At 52.1% G+C, this 18,362-nt stretch overlaps 1 protein-coding gene across 2 annotated transcripts in view; it reads right to left on the bottom strand.

The window, feature by feature from the left end:
* Positions 1 to 988: 988 nt before the first annotated feature.
* Positions 989 to 18,362, bottom strand: part of SH3RF3 (SH3 domain containing ring finger 3) — a 365,288-nt gene continuing 347,914 nt past the window's right edge. For both annotated transcript variants that reach the window (XM_054244686.2, XM_008980250.6), the window contains 2 exons: positions 13,924 to 14,255; positions 989 to 4,056 (listed from right to left, as the gene is read on the bottom strand). In XM_054244686.2, the coding sequence (XP_054100661.1) occupies positions 3,888 to 4,056; positions 13,924 to 14,255 (501 nt within the window). In that variant the 3' untranslated portion in view covers positions 989 to 3,887. The remainder of the gene's footprint in view (positions 4,057 to 13,923; positions 14,256 to 18,362) is intronic.

Raw genomic sequence — 18,362 nt, forward strand, 5'->3', positions numbered from 1 at the left:
GGGAAGGTGAGTGAGCACACAGCAGGCCTCCTTATCACAATAAGGAGGCACAGCCTTCACCATCCTCCCCAGTGATTGTCCATGCTGTATTATTTAATCTCGTACAAGTTCACTTAGTTTTTTTAAAATTTTATTTTATTTGCTCATACAAGGGCCTGTCTATGTTGCCCAGGCTGGACTTGAACTCCCAGGCTCAAGCAATCCTCCTGCCTCAGCCTCCAGGCATGCACCACTGTGCCTGGCAAGGTCACTGAATTTTAGAGTAGAGTAAAATGGCTCTTTGCTAAGTGTTTTTCCATCTCCAGTGTGTATGTATGTAGATACATGCATCAGCTAAGAGAACACTGAAAGCCTATTTCAAGAGATACGCGGCTCCAGGCATGGTTCAGGCTGGCGGGCCAGCCCTCTGCCAGGTGTCAGGCTGCTTGGCTGATTTGAGACAGATGCATCTTTCTGGAGATAGTGGCCTCCTGGGCCCTTCTGCTGGTGGGATTCCCTGCACCCCCATCCTGTGCTCTGGAGAATGGCTGCCATGGCTCAGGCACCCTACGGGCCAGAGAGACAACGGTAGGACCAGGAGAGTTCTTGTCTCAGAGGTCAATAGCAGGCACTTCTGGTTGAGAGGGACTTGAATGACAAGAAAAGAAGGCGAGTCATCTACAGCAAGCCACCCTGCCCTTCCAGGCACACGAGCCCCGGTAGGGGAACTAGAGACCCTCCCCCACCAGCCTACTGCTGGCCTCTGTGGCTTGGCTGTTACTGCCCAGCTCCTGGGTCTCTGGCATGTGCTGGGTACAGACATCTGATGTCACAACTCTCCCATCTCCTTGACTACGCTGATACAGACTTGGCATCCCCCACATGGGAGCACCGAGGGGCAAGTGCATGAGTCAGCAGGCAGGTGGGCCATGCCTTTGGATGCTGCTCCTACCTGGGCCCCTCTCAGCCTTTGCTGGACCCCGCTGTTCCCAACATGCAGACACAAGGCTTCTCCATGTTCATTTTTATTTAAAGACTCGGAAACACAGGCATCATGGTTCGTCATCACTGACAAATCTTCCAAAACCACACGCTGACATTTGTGTCTAACAAAAACACTGGGGGGGGGGTATGTGAATTGTGCAAAGTACAAAGGATCTCCCAGTTGGCTGAGCTTGTTTTGAGGTGCCCAGCCTGTCATCACCCCATGAGGATGTCAGGAGAGCACCCTCGACCGCCACCCTCCCTGCCTCCCTCTGGGCAGAGGCCCCTGGTGGCCTGCTGTCCTGTCCCCTTGGTGTCCACTGACTTCAGCCATGACTGTGGACTCTACCATGCTCCTCAAAACAAATCTCTGTGGCAACCCAAGGCCACTGCATGGCTAAGATGGGGATATCACGGGGCCAAGATGCAACGTAAGGGCTGGTTTCATCTTAGCCGCCAAAACATGTGCCCTTTGAGACAAGATGGACTGAAGAAAGGGCTAATTCTGCTCCTGCTCCTGTCTGCGAGCTACATCATCATGAAGGCTGCAGGGCCTGAACGAGTTTAAAATGCTCAGATGTGCACGTGGGCTGTGAATTTCTATCAGGCCCATGAATTGCTTTCCTTCCCAAGGTGGCACCAACGCCCGCCCCTCACTCTGCCCTGAAAGGGGCCAGCTGACATCTTCCAAAGACATGGAGATACTCATACTCGCCCCAGTTCTCTATCATGCTGCGTGCTGTGGGCTGTGGCCCCGCCCCCCATCAGAAGGGTGAAGAGCACCGTGTGGGCCATGCCTGGGAGAGGAAGAAAGTCTGGGTTAGTCTATTCTGTTGCTTGGTAGCTGTGCTCCTTATAAAAAAGACTTAAAAAAATTATCTGGAGACTTACTTAGTCTGGTTTCCCTGGAGAACACCTATGTCATTCAGGTTGTTGATCTGTGCACCTCTGTGGTGACAACGTGAATTCAAACACGCACGGGATTTTTGTGCATGATGGGCAACTGATTAAGTTTGGCAAATATGGTAAGCAGATAGCTTTTAGTTGTCATTACCTGGCACACACAAGTCCCTGTGTTTAAGCCAGACCTTTTCATTGATTCTCAACAAATTTCTCAAGTCTATTAAATCTATTATCTTCTGGAGGGATGGAAAGACATGACCTCCCCCCAGTGCAGTAGCCACCTGAAAGTAACAAGTTGCAGAGTCACATCCCAAAACAGGAACTCTGAAAATAAGCGGCCCGGGTTTCAAAGGCTTCATGCCAGGCGAGAGAATGTATTTCCGGAATTGGTCATATCCCTGAAAACCAGTGACACCCTATGTTACCAAAAGCTAGTTTATTCAGCTTAAGTCTGAATGGTTTTTGTAAAAATATAGATGGAGAGAGGGGTGATGGATTGAAATTTTCAGGTGATAAAAATGTGTTCCTAAGGTGTGAACCGCAAGAACAAAATTGTCTCCCGACAGGGCTCCTCATCAGTCTTCCTGGGAAGTGAGCCACGATGCTAATGAATATACATTTGCCAACCCCACTCAGGGAGGTCCCAGCATCAACACTGCACCTCCTCTTGTCTCGCCCACCCAGCTCCCCAGTCCTGCAAGCCTGTGCAGTGCCGCCACCTCCTGATCTCCTTGGACCTCCGGTCTCCAGCAGGTGAAGGTTTGCACTGCCTGAAATGGGAGCAGTTATTTATTTTTAAAAAAGAACGGTGGTGGTGATCTGAACTGTTGTACAAACTGCACATTTTGATACCAAGAAATCATCTTCTGAGAATGCTAATTGCAGTTCTCTCTGAGGCAATAACGGGAAGATTCTGCCTTCCCAGCTAGGATTGACCTGTGTGCTCCTCCTACCGCCACACAAAAGGACAATTATAGTGGCCCTTCCTCGAAATGTTTCCAGGTCTTGAATAATAATCATCACTGTCTAGACAGAGCGCGGGGTTCTGGTAAGAGTTTAAAGAAACTGGCTGCTTCTAAGCTCCCTCCAACCCCCTAAACGGATCCACCCCCCAGCCCCCAGAGTACTGGCCAGCACTGAGGTGCAGGAGGGGCCTTCTCAGCGCGCTCCCAAATCCATATGGGAAATATAAAAATTCTGCCCCTTTGATGTCGCCTCAGACATCTTTTCTTTCAAGCTCAACCAAGTCATTACTAGTTTTACAAAAAGGCAGCACCAGATGTATGAAAAATAGGCAATGTCTGACTTATTAGAAATATATAAAGTCTAACAGCTTTACATTAAAAATATGCTGTAAGAAAGAAGTAATGCAAGGGATAGCGGTGGCGAACAGAAAGTGTTGCTTATACTAGTGGCAGGAGACAAAGCCCACAGATTCTGCTCCGGTTCCCACAGGGGCGGTGGGGTGGCTTTGCGAGGGACCCCCAGGACCTCACGGGAGGCCCCCAGGATGACAAACACCCCTGTTGAGTGGCCGGGCGGCAGGTGACTGAGGTATATAGAATGGTGACGGAGCAACCTGAGCCCCTCGGGAAGCCCAGGGCAGCCCAGAAAGATGATCTCCAGCGCTCCTGGCCCCAACGCCACCCACCTTGCCCACAGACTTCCTGCAGCCTCTGACTCTGCTTAGGTGGTAAATGAGAATGCTGCCACGGCTGCAAACCATGCCACAGGCCTGCCTGCACCAGCACCTGCCTCTCTTCCTCAAGGTGCTTTCCTTGGAGTTTACACAGAGGGGGTGGGCATTTCCTTGAAGAACATCCCAGGTGTGCTCTCCGTTGGGGGTTCTGGGAGAAGGCACGACCTCCACAGTCCCTGGCCCCCACCTGGGCCAGGGCAGCCCCCACCAGGTGCTTTGGAGACGACCTGGAACCCTGGGGGTGCCATGGCTCCCTCTCTGTGTGCCATAGGGCTTCCCCAGTGGCCTTCCCCTCTGAGCCAGGTGCAGGGAGCACCAGTCCTCAGAAGCTCTCGACAAAGCTGCCTGGGAAGAGGCCCGTGCGGCCGTTCCGCTGCAGGGTCCCCTTGTACCAGCCGTCCTCACGCTTCTTGTGCACAAAGACGATGTCGCCTTCCTTCAGCTCGATCTCCGCCTCGCTCTGGGGTGGGTAGGAGACCACCACGCGATACCTGGGGGAACAGCACAGTGGGTGAGCCCTGCCCACACAGTCTCCATCTCCATCTGCCGGTCGTGCTTTCTTTTTTCCTTAAAAATTGTCATTATTGTACATTATTGTCATTTGTGGCTATTTTCCCACTTTATACAATTTGTTTGTTTTCAAAACTCTTTTGAAATTTTTCATTATTTTTATTAAAAAAACTTTAAAAGACATTTCCCCGTGCTGTCCTTTTAGATGCTGATCTATGGAGACGCTGGACTGTTTCACCCCCTTGAAGAGTCTCTACCCAAGCATCCCCCATCTCACATGGAAGCCCACCCACCCAGATTGTGGCCTCCCAGGGGCAGGGGTGGGGGATGGTCAGGACAAACTGTGTCCCTATTTGCCCCACCCCAATGTCATGACCCTGGGCTCGTGTCCTCACCTTTCCCTCTGTCGGTTCCTCTGGAAAGTGCAGCCCCTCATCTGCACCACTACCTCTCAGGTTGGGGCCCCAGGTCATGTGTGAAGGGCATTTGGAATATTGTTTTGGTAAATGGTCCTTATTTTTTCAAGATAGGGTCTTGCTCTTCTACCCCGGCTTGAGTGCCATGGTATGATCCTAGCTCACTGCACCCTTGACCACCCTTGAGGTTCAAGTGATCCTCCCACCTCAGCCTCCCAAGTAGCTGGGACCAACGCACACACCACTATGCCCAGCCAATTTTTAATTTTTTTTTAATAGAGATGGGGTCTTGCTATGTTGCCCAGGCTGGTCTTGAACTCCTGAGTGCAAGTGATCCGCTGGCTGCAGCCTCTTCAAGTGCTGGGATTACGAGCACGAGCCACCATGCCCAACCTGTCCTTATTTTTAAATGTGCTCCAAAAATCTTAAGATTTTTTCCAAGTGCCTTAGCATTGGAACTGGCTGAGGCCACATCATCAACATCAATAAGGCCCAATTTTCCTCATATCTCATCTCCACAAGACTTGGGCCCCCTGTGGCCTCTGAGGCCTCTTTGGAGTCCCTGTTTTCAGATCAATATGCCCTAGTGTGGAAGCAGAGACAGGAGCCTTCCCTGGGGCCTTCCCTGCATGGCCTCTGCCTGCAGGGGCCTGGGGGGATGGAGTGTGCTGTGTGTCAGGTGCTGGAGCTCTGAGTGCACCCCAGGGCCTCTCTGGGCTGTGGCAGGTGCTCCTGACAGCACTTAGCTGTGGCTCTTACCAAGAGTTCTCTCCTCGACCACACTCTAGCCTGGCTCCTCTGAGACCTTTCTTGGCTGGGCCTCTGCTTATAACCACTTGAACCACCACTAACATAGCTTCTAGCAGTTCAAGGTAGCATCCCTAGGCTGACCCCAGACCCCCTTAAAATGCCTGCCCCAGAAACCTCACAGCAGCCAAAAGAATGGGCTGTGAGTTCCAGCCACACCTGAGGACAGGGACTGTCTCCTGACTTCAGTGAGCATGTCAGCATGTCCAGATGTGTTCACGCAGACCATCCGCTTCTGCCGTCTGTAACTTTTCACTTCCCTCACTCTCCTGCCTCCCTGCTCCCTCATTCTCTCTTGGAAACCCCCAGTCAATTGTGTGCCAATTGAATTTGAGCTCAGCTCACCCTGGACCCTATTCCCCATTGCAAATGTCCATTATGTTGCCAATTAAAACCTGTCTGACCACTTTCACTAATGTCTGGCTATGCTTGTGTTTGACAACACACACACACACACACACACACACACACACACACACACACACATCTGCTCTGCTATCCCACACCCATCCTGCAAGCCACAGAGGAGGAACAAGGCTGAAAAGCAGTTGTGCTGGCTCCAGGAGAGACTTCCTCTAAAACATTGCCAAGGGCCAACCAGCTGGGCCTTGTGCCCTCAGCCCTCACTGCTTGCGGCCTGATGGACAGGGCTCCACCCAACTCCCACCAGCTAGGCCTCCCTCTGCCCTGGGGAAACTCTGCAGGAGCATGCTTGCTCGATGCTTGGCTGGGCCCCTTTACCCCCAGCCCTTGTGTGGGTGAGGACTGTGCCGTAAGGGGTGAGAGGACACGCCCCTGGGACATCAGGGTGTTGGGCCTCCCATCCAAAGCCCAGATCCCTCATGCGATGGGTTTTGTGGTAGCAGGGTGCAACTGTTCTCTCTACCTGAAAACCCCTGGCTTACAGTTCCTCAGACACTCACTTTGCTGAGCAGCACCAAGATGGGCCTAGCAGGGCGAAGGCACTCAATAACCAGCCCTGAACCACCCGGGTATCCATCTTCATGGACATTGAGGCTATCTGGGAGACACAGCCCTTATGGCTCTGGATGCCGTCCCTAGTGGCCTCTGTGCCGCTCTCCCATGGGTGGCCCCTGGCCCTGGGGGCTGGTGGCTCTGGGCCTCCTGCTTTCACCCTGCTTGGACTCAGTTGACCCACAGCTGAGGCTCCTTTTGAGCAGAGGCTTAGAGGGCTCCAGCAGTCTCCATCCCTCTCAGAGAAGAGGCCACAGTCTAAATGCCCCAGCATTCCCAGGCCCTCCATGCTGTGCCCCTCCTGCTCCTCCAGCCCTGCCCCTCCGAGCCCTGGCAGCCCCAGGTGCGCCCACCGTAGAGCTCCTGCATGTGCTGCTCCCTCTGCCCGGTATGCCTTGCCCTGTGTGGCCACACCTGGCCTGCCCTTCCCCAGCTCTCACCACCTTCTACTGTGCGTCATTCATCTGCTTACCCGACTCATCTGTCTCCTGCACCAGCCTGCAAGCCCCAGCGCCACTGCGATTACTGCACACCTGCTCCAAGTGTGGCTCACATACACTTCAGGACCCCCAGAGTTCTCCGGACCCATCCTAGACCTACTTGAGAGGACTTAGAGGGAATGGTCTAGGAAGTGTGGATTTTCAGCAACTCTGGGAGGGAATGCTTGCACGCTGATGTCTGAGAATCAAGACGCTGAGTGCATGCTCAGGGTGGAAGCCTTCACCCTTCTCCATCCCACCTGCTCATAGAGCCTGGGGTGCAGAAGCCATGGCTTTGGGGCAATTTGACTTGGTGCCAGGCTCAGGAAGGATCTGCAGACAGGAGACCAAGACCCAGCCCTGGGGAGTGCACAGCCCATGGACGCACAGGCCCAGCTTGTGTCAGACCGGCAAGAGCAGGAGGCATGGAGGATGGGCTCCTGAGGCTGACTTGGGGGTGCAACGTTCTTACTCCTAGGGGAGCAGAGAAGGCCAGGCACTGGATCCTATCCCTGAGGACCAGTCAACTCTAAGTGTCTTGGAGTGTCTGCAGGTGTGGTGGGTTGGACTGGTTCCCATGGGCTGTCTGCAGGCCAACCAGATGCTGCTCTCAGGGACGTGCAGGCGGGAAGGAAGGACGGGTGGAGGTATCTCCTTCCTCCCAGCCCAGTGTCTCTATGAGGGCTTCCTGCTGGCCCTTCTTGAAGGAGGACAGATGGCTGCCAGGATGCAGCCAGTGGTCGTGAAATCAGACAGCATGCACACAAATCGAGGCTGAGGGCCCACAGGACCAGTGCCATCCTACCTGTGGCCTTCTGCCATCCCCCACCTCCTCCAAACACCTGCTCTTCCTCTCTCTTCCCCAAGGAAAGAAAGGAAGGCAAAGGGTGAGATGATTTCTCAGACTCTGATTGCAAGTTTTGGCTTTTGCCTCAACTTCCAGATGTGAAACAAACAAGCAGCTTTAAAAATATAATTTGTTAGAAAGATGTAATTTGGTGCTTCTGAGCAATTCAATGATTTAATGAGCCCAGATGGATGTGGGCTGAATTTATACGAGACAAGTGTTTAACGTTTCTGTCCAGATCATTCCAAGACTCTGAGCTGTTCTTCCTGCTGCAGGAAAGTAATTGATACTCCCCATTATAGACACAGAGGGCTGTTGTGTCCATGTGAGCAGCTGAGGATGACAGCTACTCCCAGGTCACAATCGTGCGTCATAAATCAGTGAGCAACTGACCCTCTGCCCTGCTGAGTATAATTAAGGTTATGGCAACCACAGCTAATTTTTAGACACGGGGCTCAGGGAATCCAAATGGGCAGAATCAGAATGAATTCTCGTTCCTGCACTTATTATTATTACCATGAACTGTGTGTGCAAGGTTTGGATATCCTGCTTTCCTTGGGGGTCATCTGTTTCCCTCCCTGAAAATGGGGACTGCAAAGCGGCCCTCCATGCAGTAACCTTTTCAGAGCACTCGTATCAACACAGGAGGATGAATGAGCCCCTGAGTGCACGGAATGTGCTGGTAACAGAGTGATGCCCTGCTAGGAACTTGGGGATGATAAGAATACTTCTATACCCTGGACACTAAACTGTAATATCAACACATGTATTAGTTGTCCATGGCTGTAACAAATGACTATACATGTAGTGGCATCACACTACACAAATTTATTACAGTTCCGTCCCTCAGAACTCCAGCACGGTCTCACTGAGCCAAAATCAAGACGTCTGCAGGGCTGGTTCCTCCTGGTGGCTCTACGGTAGAAGCCATTTCCTTACTGTTTCTAGTTGCTAGAAGCTGCCTTCATCCCTTCTCTGGAGGCCTCTCTCTTCCTCCATCTTCAAAGTAGAGTGCTCACATCACACCACTCTGACCTCCTCTGCCTCTCTCTTCTACTCATAAGAATCCTTTGCGATTACACAGGGCCCACCTGGATAATCTGGGTCATCTCTTTAAAGTCAGATGATTAGCAACCTTAATTCCGTCTGCAACCTGACTTCCTCCTTGCCATGTACAGTAGCACAGTCATGGGTTTTTAGGATTTAGGCCATAGACATCTTTGGGGGCCATTATTCTGCCCACCACACACATAATGGATCAGAGCAAGAAACATTTTAATCCTAACAAAGCCAAACAACTCGCAGGCCATCAAGAGCTGAGGATGAGCTGATCAATGTGAACGTCTGGGGAGAGGCCCCATGCAGGACAAAGGGGTGGGGGTGGCCAGGCCGCGCTGCAGTGCCCTCGCCATCATCATCTATTATTATCATAGATGTCACAGCATACATTACTATTAGAGAGGTCACAGCATATATCATTATTGTTGTGTTGTTAAGTGTGCACTTGTACTTTCTCAGGTGGTAATCTAGGTGATTTACAAGTATTATACCCAGGAAGGTATTATCCCCATTTTATGTGTGTGGAAACTGAGACTATAAAAATGAAGAAAGAGGACTGGGCACAGTGACTCACGTCCGTAATCCCAGCACTCTGGGAGGCCAAGGTGGGCGGATCACTTGAGGCCATGAGTTTGAGGCCAGCCTGGCTAACATGGCAAAACCCTGTCTCTACTAAAAATACAAAAACCGCCAGGCATGTTGGTGCACACCTATAATCTCAGCTACTTGGGAAGCTGAAGCATGAGATTTGCTTGAACCTGAGAGGTGGAGGTTGCAGTGAGCCAAGATTGCACCACTGCACACTCCAGCCTGGGCAACAGAGTAAGACTTTGTCTCAAAAAAAAGAAATGAAGAAAGACGTTTGGGGTGAAATGGCTGGTAGATTGGTAGGTGGCCAGCATGTCTGTCTACTCAAAGCCTCTTCAAGACACTGCCAAGGTGCAGAAGAGCCAGCAGGCAGGTGTCCAGAGGGCAGGAGGGGCTGATCCCAGAGCTCAGCTTCCTGGCCCTGCACCAGAACAGCCCAGGGTTGGTGTTAGCTGCTGGGGAACCGGGGCATGAGACGGTTCTAACCTGATGCCATGTGCATGTGCTGCCTGCATTTCCCATGACCACACCTGTATTATGAGTTCCACAAGCAACTTCTGGAAATTCAGCTTCCTCTGCACATGGTCCACAGAACAAGAATATGCTTGGACACCTAAAGGTGAGGTTCCCTGGGAAGGAACTGAGCACAGCCCTCTGATTTACACCCCAGGCTTGTGGGCTTGGCTCATAAGTCTACTTGAGTGACTCGCCTGCTGGGGCAGGGCTGCTGAGCCTGCAGGCCCAGCCGACCCAGCCCTGGGAAGCTACCCACAGTACGTGCCCCTAGTTCTCTCCTGGATGAGCTCCCTCTGCAGCACCTTCAACCTGAATGTCCTTACTCTGAGAGTGGAGAGGAGAGCAGCACCCGCTCTCTTTCCAGAGTCTCAAGAGAGAAACGGTTGAGACCTGGAGGTGTCTCAGCATAGGAGACACTCAAGAAATGCAGGCAGCAACACTGCCTATTCCTCCTTGGCAGTCCAGGGTGGAAACCTTGACTCTGACAGCCTATGCTGCCCTCCTGCCTGCATTCCCACTGTCATGATCATAGGTGGGCCTTGCACACCTCAGGCCCTCCAGGAGTGCTTGGCAGCCTGGTGTCCTGGCCCCATTACAGGGACTCTCACCTCTGCACAGGCCACAGTCCAGCTGCTCCTCCTCCAAAGTAAGCTTGAAAGTAAGTTTTTTCTCACAAGCCTGCAGGGCCCAAGTCCAAGTGCTCTCTGGAGCTGCTCCAGCCTGAGGAGTCAGCATTTTCTCAGTCATGTCCTCAGCTCCGAACCACCAGGGCTCCCCAGGATACCAGGCAGCCCGTGGCTACCATGTCGAGGAGAGGGGGCATTTCTGGGCCTCACGAGCAGTTTGGTTTCAGGCTATGTTTTGGAAATGCTTCTCTTTAATGAATGCTACAGAGCGCTTGGTTCGAGGAGGGTGCCAAGAGTCTCTGGGTACAATAACCCCTGATGAGATGGAACACTCAGAGAACGGGAGTGAGTCTCTGAATTTTCTAATTCATCAGAGATGCCCATGATTTTACAGAACACGGTCTTTCAAGACCTTTTACAGAAGTCATGTCTTTGAAGATAATGTTGAGGGGTCTAGGGAGGAAGCAGCCTAGGGAAGACACAAGAACAGCTTTGAAATATCCCAAAGTCTGTCATTCTCACGAGTCAGCAGACCAACTCTGTGACCCCAGACAAGGGTCAGGCTCCATTCAGAAAACACAGGCAGCAGGTGTTGGTCCCATGGAGGGAGGTTGTGATGTGGAGGAAACTCCTTAGAAGGGGATGGGAGGTGGAAGAAGTGGAGGAGGAGAGAAGGAGAGAAGGTGGGTGTGTTTTGTGTATCTGAATGTACTTGTGTGTTTGTATGATGTGTTTTCTTGATGTGCAATTTGTGTATAGTGTATATATCTGTGTGTTATGTGTGTTTACACGGTGTGGTGTGTGCAGCACATGTTTGTATGGTGTGTAGTCTGTCTGCACAATGTATGTGGTGTATGTGTGGTGTGTGGTGTATGGTGTGTGATATGTTTGTACAGTGTGTGTGTGTGAATGATGTGTGTTTGCAGTGTGTGTGGTGTGTGTGTTTGCAGTGTGTGGGGTGAGTGTTTGCAGTGTGTATGGTGTATGTGGGGTGTGTACTTGCAGCGTATGTGTTGTGTGTGTACTGTGTGTATGGGATGTGTGTTTGCAGTGTGTACGGTATATATGTGTTTGTATGGTGTGTGAAGGGTGTAGGTTTGCAATGATGTGTGTGGGGTATGTGTTTATATGGTATATGTGGGGTATGTGTGTTTGTATAGTGTATGTGGAGTGTGTGTTTGCACATGTGTGATATGTGTTTGCATGATGTATGTGGGGTACGTGTGTTTGGTGTATGTGGCATTTGTGTTTGCAGTGTGTGTGGTATGTGTCTGTATGATGTATGTGTGGTGTGTATATGATATATGTGGGGTGTGTGTGTTTGTGTGTGGGGTGTGTGTGTATGATGTATGTGTGGTGTGTGTGTGGTGTGTATATGATGTATGTGGGGTGTGTGTGTTTGTGTGGTGTGTGTATGATGTATGTGTGGTGTGTGTATGATGTATGTGGGGTGTGTGTGTTTGTGGGGTGTGTGTGTGTTGACACCGTGTGTAATGTGCAGTGTGAACCCAATTCTCCGAGGGCCTGGGGCCCTGTGGAGGGGAAGGCGCTTCTCCCTGTGGGTGTGGCTGTAGGGGCTGGGACTGGCATGGCAGTGCTGACAGATCTGCAGGACCCCAATGCTGGTGCTGACCCCTGGCAGGGCTGTGATGTGTCCCACACTGTCCACAAGCTGATGATAGGCCCTGTGAGTACACAGCATTGGGGGTGCTGCTGGCTGTGCAGAGAGGTAGCTCAGGGCCCGGGCTCTGAGGTCAGAAAGCCCTCAGCTGAATCTCTGGCTTGGCAACTAACTGGCTGTGTGATCTTGGGCCAGTTACCGAGCCTTTTTACAAAACCTGGGTTTCCTTATCTGTAAGACAAAGACACTGATTTTACTGGGTTCTTGGGAGGGTTCACTGAGACAACACACATGCAGCGCTGAGGGAAACACTGCAGGTAGGGCCTGGCTATCCTGGGCATGCGTGGCCGGAATCCGTGCCCACTGCTGAGTGTTCTGAATTGCACCCCGTGTCGAACACTCAGCTCTTGTGATTCTAATAGCAGGTGTACATGCGACTTCCGTTCCAACTAGTAATCAGAAGTTAGTAGCTGAGGGCCCTGCGGTCCGCCTTTTCGATTCTGGAGCCCCAGGCCTAGCCCCAGAGGCTTGGCACTAGGTATCATCTCTGTCAGGGCTGGCAAACTGCGCTGCAGCTAATTTGTGTAGTCTTAGAGCTATGAATGTTTACATTTTGAAACAGTTGAAAAAGAAATCAGAAGACTATTTCATGACCTAAGAAAACTGTATGAAATTTAAATTTCAGTGTCCACAAATAGGGGTTTACTGGGACACTGGCCCATTCATCTACACACAGTGCATGGCCACGTTCCCACCTTGAAGGCAGAGGGAGTGGTCACCACAGACACCGTAGGCCTGCAGCATCTGCAGCATTTACCATCTGGCCTTTGATGAAGAACTTATGAAGCTAGACACTGTACAGAAGAACTTGTGAGGCTGAACTAGATAGGCTCAATTTCATTCCCCATGTGACACTGGGAATGGTATCTGGGAGGGCAGCAGGTGCTCAGGGCAGAGGCTGCCTTCCTGGGTTGCAGGCAGCCAGATAGCTAAGGGGAGGAAAGTTTCTGGCAGAAACACCAGGACTGTTTTCTTGGGAGGTTGTTTGTGTTTGATTATTTCAGCAATGTTGCAATGTGTGGGCACTCAGCAAGAATCGTATCTTCCTGCCGTCCTAAGCTGACAGCTATCGTATCTCTCCAGGACACCTTCAGCCTTTATCTGAGAAGTCTTTTAGGAGGGATAACTTATAAAGGGGGATCCAAGTGAGGTGCGCCTCTAGCCCCAGGTGAAACCCAAGCACCTGCAGCCCCACAGCCCCGCAGCCCACAGCCTTTGTGGGCCATGTGGCTTCAACCAGACTCAGTTTCCAGATCTGTAAACAAACCTAGGCTGAACTATGTGAAGTTGCTAGTTAGCATCAAAGCGAATGAATATGGGCAGTTTCACAGGGTTCAATCTGACCAACTATATACCTTTGAAGCCATCATATTCAAGATATAAAGGCTTGAAGCTGTCTTGAGTAACATCATAATTCTAACATACTGAGTGGGCTGAGGCTCGCGTGGGAAGAGCTGCTCCTTGAGCGGGACACAGAGGCCCACAGGGGACTCAGCCCCGGGACCTGCTCCAGGGTCCCTCAGGGTTGAGGGGACACAGACCACTCATTGCCTAGTCTCCCACTATTTGCAGTCAGAACCACTCAGCCTTAATGCATTTCCTGAAGGCTCCTTTGCAGTCCCAAACTCAGGAACCAGGTGAATGCAGAACATGAAATAACACGCCAGCTCCCAGACTCGTTTCATACGGCTCCCACCACCCAAGCTCAGGACCATGTGGATCTGGGTGTGGAGGGATGTCTGGTAAACCTAATGCCAGCAAGGCCCCATTGTCCCTGCTCCCCGAAGGTGGCTCCAGACCTCAGAGGCCAAACCGCAGCACGCCACAGACCAGGCAAGCCCACCCTCCACTTACCTCTCTCTGGGCAACGGCTTGGGCTCAGGGCGGATGGCAGCCATGGATAGAGGTGCTTGCCGGGAAGGAGATGCGAAGTTCAGATCCAAGGAGCCTGCCTTCCTGTGCAGAGGCTCCATACCCATGGCGCCCTGCATCTCGCTCTCTATGGGACAGGATCCTGCCCTTCCATGGCTGGACAGTGAGGACACTTCGGGGCCCACTGCGCCCTGGAGCAGGGCGTCCACGGCTACCTGCGGGTCATGGGTTGGAGACACAGATGGCGGGGAGCGTGACTTCTTCTTGGTGGATGCTCCAGCTAGAAGCTTCAGGAGCCCGCTCTTCTTCTCTTTCTGGGGAGACACACAAGACAGAAACCAAACAGGTGAATGCTTCCCAGCATCCTTGCTGTCAGCAACCAGGGAGTGCATTCTCCTATGTGGAACTTTATTTTTTAATTTCTTATTTTTTCAGAGACAAAAGACTGCCACTCACAGCAACAGCAGTAGCCAGAGCACCAGCATTTTCTCGCACCAGTTCCCTGAACCCCAGTTCCCACAGGGTGGAGCAGTGAGGGCCAGGTGACGTTCAGGGGCACACCAGGCTGAAGCAGAGGATCAGGAGCTTCAGAAGACTGAATCCTCTCGACTGGACTGTGAGGATGCTGGCCCTCCGCTCCGGAGTCAGGCAGTAAGCACACCTGCTCTTTGCTTTGAAGAGACATTATTTCTATTTTCCAAGGCTGGTGCCTACATAGACATCTTGAAGACAGGCCTGCAGATGGCATCTCAGCTGTAAGATGGGTGGAAAGGTGAGAGACCCATGGAGAATTATTCCATTGGGAAACTTTAAAGATAACCTTGTAAAGTGTCTCAGAGGACGAAAACAAAGCTAAGACTGAAAGACCATCCAGGCTGGGCGCGGTGGCTCATGCCTGTAATCCCAGTATTTTGGGAGGCCAAGGCGGGCAGATCACTTGAGGTCAGGTAGGTTCGAGACCAGCTTGGCCAACATGGCAGAACCGCATCTCTACTAAAAAGACAAACATTAGCTGAGTGTGGTGGCATGCGCCTGTAATCTCATCTACTAAGGAGGCTGACGTGAGAGAATCACTTGAACCCAGGAGGTGGAGGTTGCAGTAAGCCAAGATCACACCACTGCACTCCAGCCTGGGTGACAGAGTGAGACTCCATCTCAAAAAAAAAAAAAAAAAAAAAAAAGAAAAGAAAGAGAAAACTCATCCAACTCTTGTTTTCCTTTCTCTTCCAAAATCTGGCAGAAATGTCCAAAATAGGCCCCAAGGCCCCCAGGGCAGGCTGGCAGAGACATTCTCAGAGGAGGATGCTGCTAACGGGTCATCCCCAACAACACAGCCCTCTCTGTCACAGGACCCTGGCCAAGTCTGGCGATGTCATTATCTGTGTAGAAGAACCAGCAGTCGATGTCATCTGCTTTCTCTTTCCCTAGCTCTGCTAAGTGGACTTTGTAGGACAGGTGACACAGTTCCCAATGGGACTTCACGTGAGGCCCAAGCCACACTGGGGTCTGGGTGTCTAAGAGCACAACCGCTCAAACCCCAGCCAGGCTCCCCCACGCCACATGCCTAGACTGCTGTTGCAGCAGTGCCAGAGTGTGGGGGCCTGTGCCCATGGGACACTGCTTAGTGCCTGGTAAAGGGTCTCCACCGGGTAAGGTGTCTAAAGTGGCCAACCCCATCACCCTTGGTGACCAGCATTTGTTCCACTGTATTCGTTAATCCCACTGCATTTAGAGCTGGTACCCCCAGGCCGCTGCTGCTTTTACAACAGAGAGGGAAAGAGATGTAAAGAGGGCGTGCCCTGGGCGAGTGTGGATCTCCTCTCACAGGTTTCAGAGTGAAAACCCAGCCCCCACCCCAACTGCCCATGACTTGGCCTTTGCCCCCGCTTTTCTCAATATTGTTTCCTCCAAGCCTGGACTCATTTTGGAGTCAGCTGTTCTGCTTTCAGGCTGATGGTCCATCGGGGAGTCCTGGGTGATTTCAGGGACAGGAGGAAGAGGCAACCCAGAAATGGGTCATGGAGCCTGGGGATCTAGACACTTGACTTCGCTACTGGGTTTGCAGCCTCATGGCCTATCTCCCCTCTGCCTCACTCTCCCTCCGATAACTTCCTGAAGGTCTTGTGCATCATGCCAGGCCCTGGAGGTTGTGGGCAATGGAAAACAGCCTAGAGCAAATCGGGTAGACACGGATTTCGCTGCAGCCTTCCACGTGCTGGGGCTCAAAGTGCAGTGTTTCCCGAGTCTAGTTCTCAGTGAACCCTTGTTGGTGGCACAACTTGAGGGAGAGTGTTCCCAGGAACACACATTGGGAACTGCTTGGGTAGAAACTAGAAAGCAAAAGAAGAAACAGTGAGGGAAAAGGGGCAGAACCCTGGGATCTGAGTGGAGTGCCTGGGGGCAGGGAGTGAAGAGGCTTGTTCAGGCCAGGATGCAGGCAGGGCATGAGGCCTGGGGGCGGGGGACCCAGCAGCTGGGCCAGTCAGCCCCTCCACAGTCCAGAAAGGAAAGGACTGCCACGTCTGGGGTGGGAACAAGCTTCCCAGGAGGACTGGACCACAGCAGGGCTTCTTGGCGGGAGAGGGTGACCTTGCCCCCAGGGGACAGGTGGCAGTGTCTGAAGACATCTGGGCTGTCACAACTCAGGGGTGCCGCTGGCATCTGGTGGGCAGATGCCAGGGATGTTGCTAAACCTTCCCCAATGCTAGGGAAATCCCCATGGCAGGGTTATCTGGCCTCAGATGTCACCAGTGCTGAGGCTGGGATCCCTAGGTCACAAGGACAGCAGGGCAGGATACAGGGACAGAAGCCAGGCCTGCTTGGAGTATCCTGGCAGAGCCCACTCTGCAGGCTCTGGGGCTGCTGGCTGCTCCTCCCCTCCTGACAGGCAGGAGACCTGGGTGGCCTTGCGTTGCCCAAAGGAAAAAGGAATTTTCCTTTCTCTGCCCACTCTGTCTCTTCTTTTCCCAAAAGGGGCCTAGTGGCTGTTCATACCCTTCTAAGCTCCCCTCTAGAATCAAAGCCTTGGGAGGGCAGGGACTGTGTTTATTTTGTTCACTGTAGTATTCCCACCAGCAGCTAGCACCGTGCTGAGAACACAACAGGCATTCAGCACCTGTTTGCTGAATGAACTGAGTCCAGCTGAGGGCTATTGGGCCCCTTGGGGAGAGACCTTCTGGCCCTTGAGTAGAGAGAGTGACTCAGTGAACAGATGCTTGCTCCCAGGGCACCGTGGGTCCTGTGGGCCTTGATGTATGGTGGAGCTGGAGAGGCCAAGTCCCTGCTGCCTTGCCACCCAGCTGCTCAGAGTATCTGCAGTCAGGCCCAGCCTTAGCTGTCTGCTTTGGAAAGGGTGGGGTGCGTAAATGTGATGGATAATTTTCCTGTCTCAATCTTCCAGGATTAAATAAACTGAACACTTAATTAACTTGGAAAAATGCTGATGTCATGGCTAGAAAACCGTCTCCAAAATGTCCTCCTTCCAGGACAGAATTCTGCTAATTCCTTAAGCATCAGTTATTACCAATCACTGTGGAATTTCCAGTACTAACAATCGTCACGCTCATGGAATCCATGCAATATGGAGGTAGATGGTCCAGGCACTTCCCTGGTGGCTGTCCCATATGAGGCAGGAAAGAATTAGCCAATGGACAATTTGCACGTGGCGGGGAAAGGCTCACGGATTGATTCTGGGGACAACATCGTGGGCGAATAAGAGGTACAATTTAGAGCTGATCTGGGCTGAAAGATTTTATTAAGGAATGATGGATTTGCTGGGTTTCTCCTGGGACTGGGAGTAAATGAGCAACATTCACAAGCCCATTGGGATGTGGATTTGGCAACCCTGTTACGTTTTCCTGACTGCTTTCTTCTGCAAATGTTCCCCCTAGCACTCTGCTGTTTCCATCTGTGGCTTGCACTCCCCTCTGCTGGGGGGATCACTTTCCATTCCAATGACCCTTCTGGATGGCCAGGTTCCAATCAGTTCAGCCTTGCAGGGAGAAAACCAAACAGCCTGGTCTGTTAGGAACAAAATACCTCCTTTGCTCTGAAATGTCCTGGCCTGGGTGGGAGACAGATCTGCTGAGAAAGGTGCACTGGTCCTTCCCCCACAGAAGCGATGGGCTCCTGTCACCCCACTGGGATGCCCCTCTTCTGGAAGGCCCTCCCCACCACCCAGTGCCCTCAGCCAGCCCAGCTTCCCCTTCCCCTTCCTCTGTCACATCCTGCGCCAACCACACTGTGGTGTGCAGATCCTGTGGGTGTGGCAAAGGCCCAGCTCCACTTCCCCACCACCTGCGTTTTGTCTCTGCACCTTTGGAAGGGTACCATCTGCCTCCCTGAGCTGCTGAGATGACAGATAGAGGAGCGCTTTTGAAGAACTAATGCATCTTACCAATATCTGGTGATTATGTTGCTGT

Source organism: Callithrix jacchus, chromosome 14 (assembly GCF_049354715.1).
Source record: "Callithrix jacchus isolate 240 chromosome 14, calJac240_pri, whole genome shotgun sequence".
Taxonomy (NCBI): domain Eukaryota; kingdom Metazoa; phylum Chordata; class Mammalia; order Primates; family Cebidae; genus Callithrix; species Callithrix jacchus.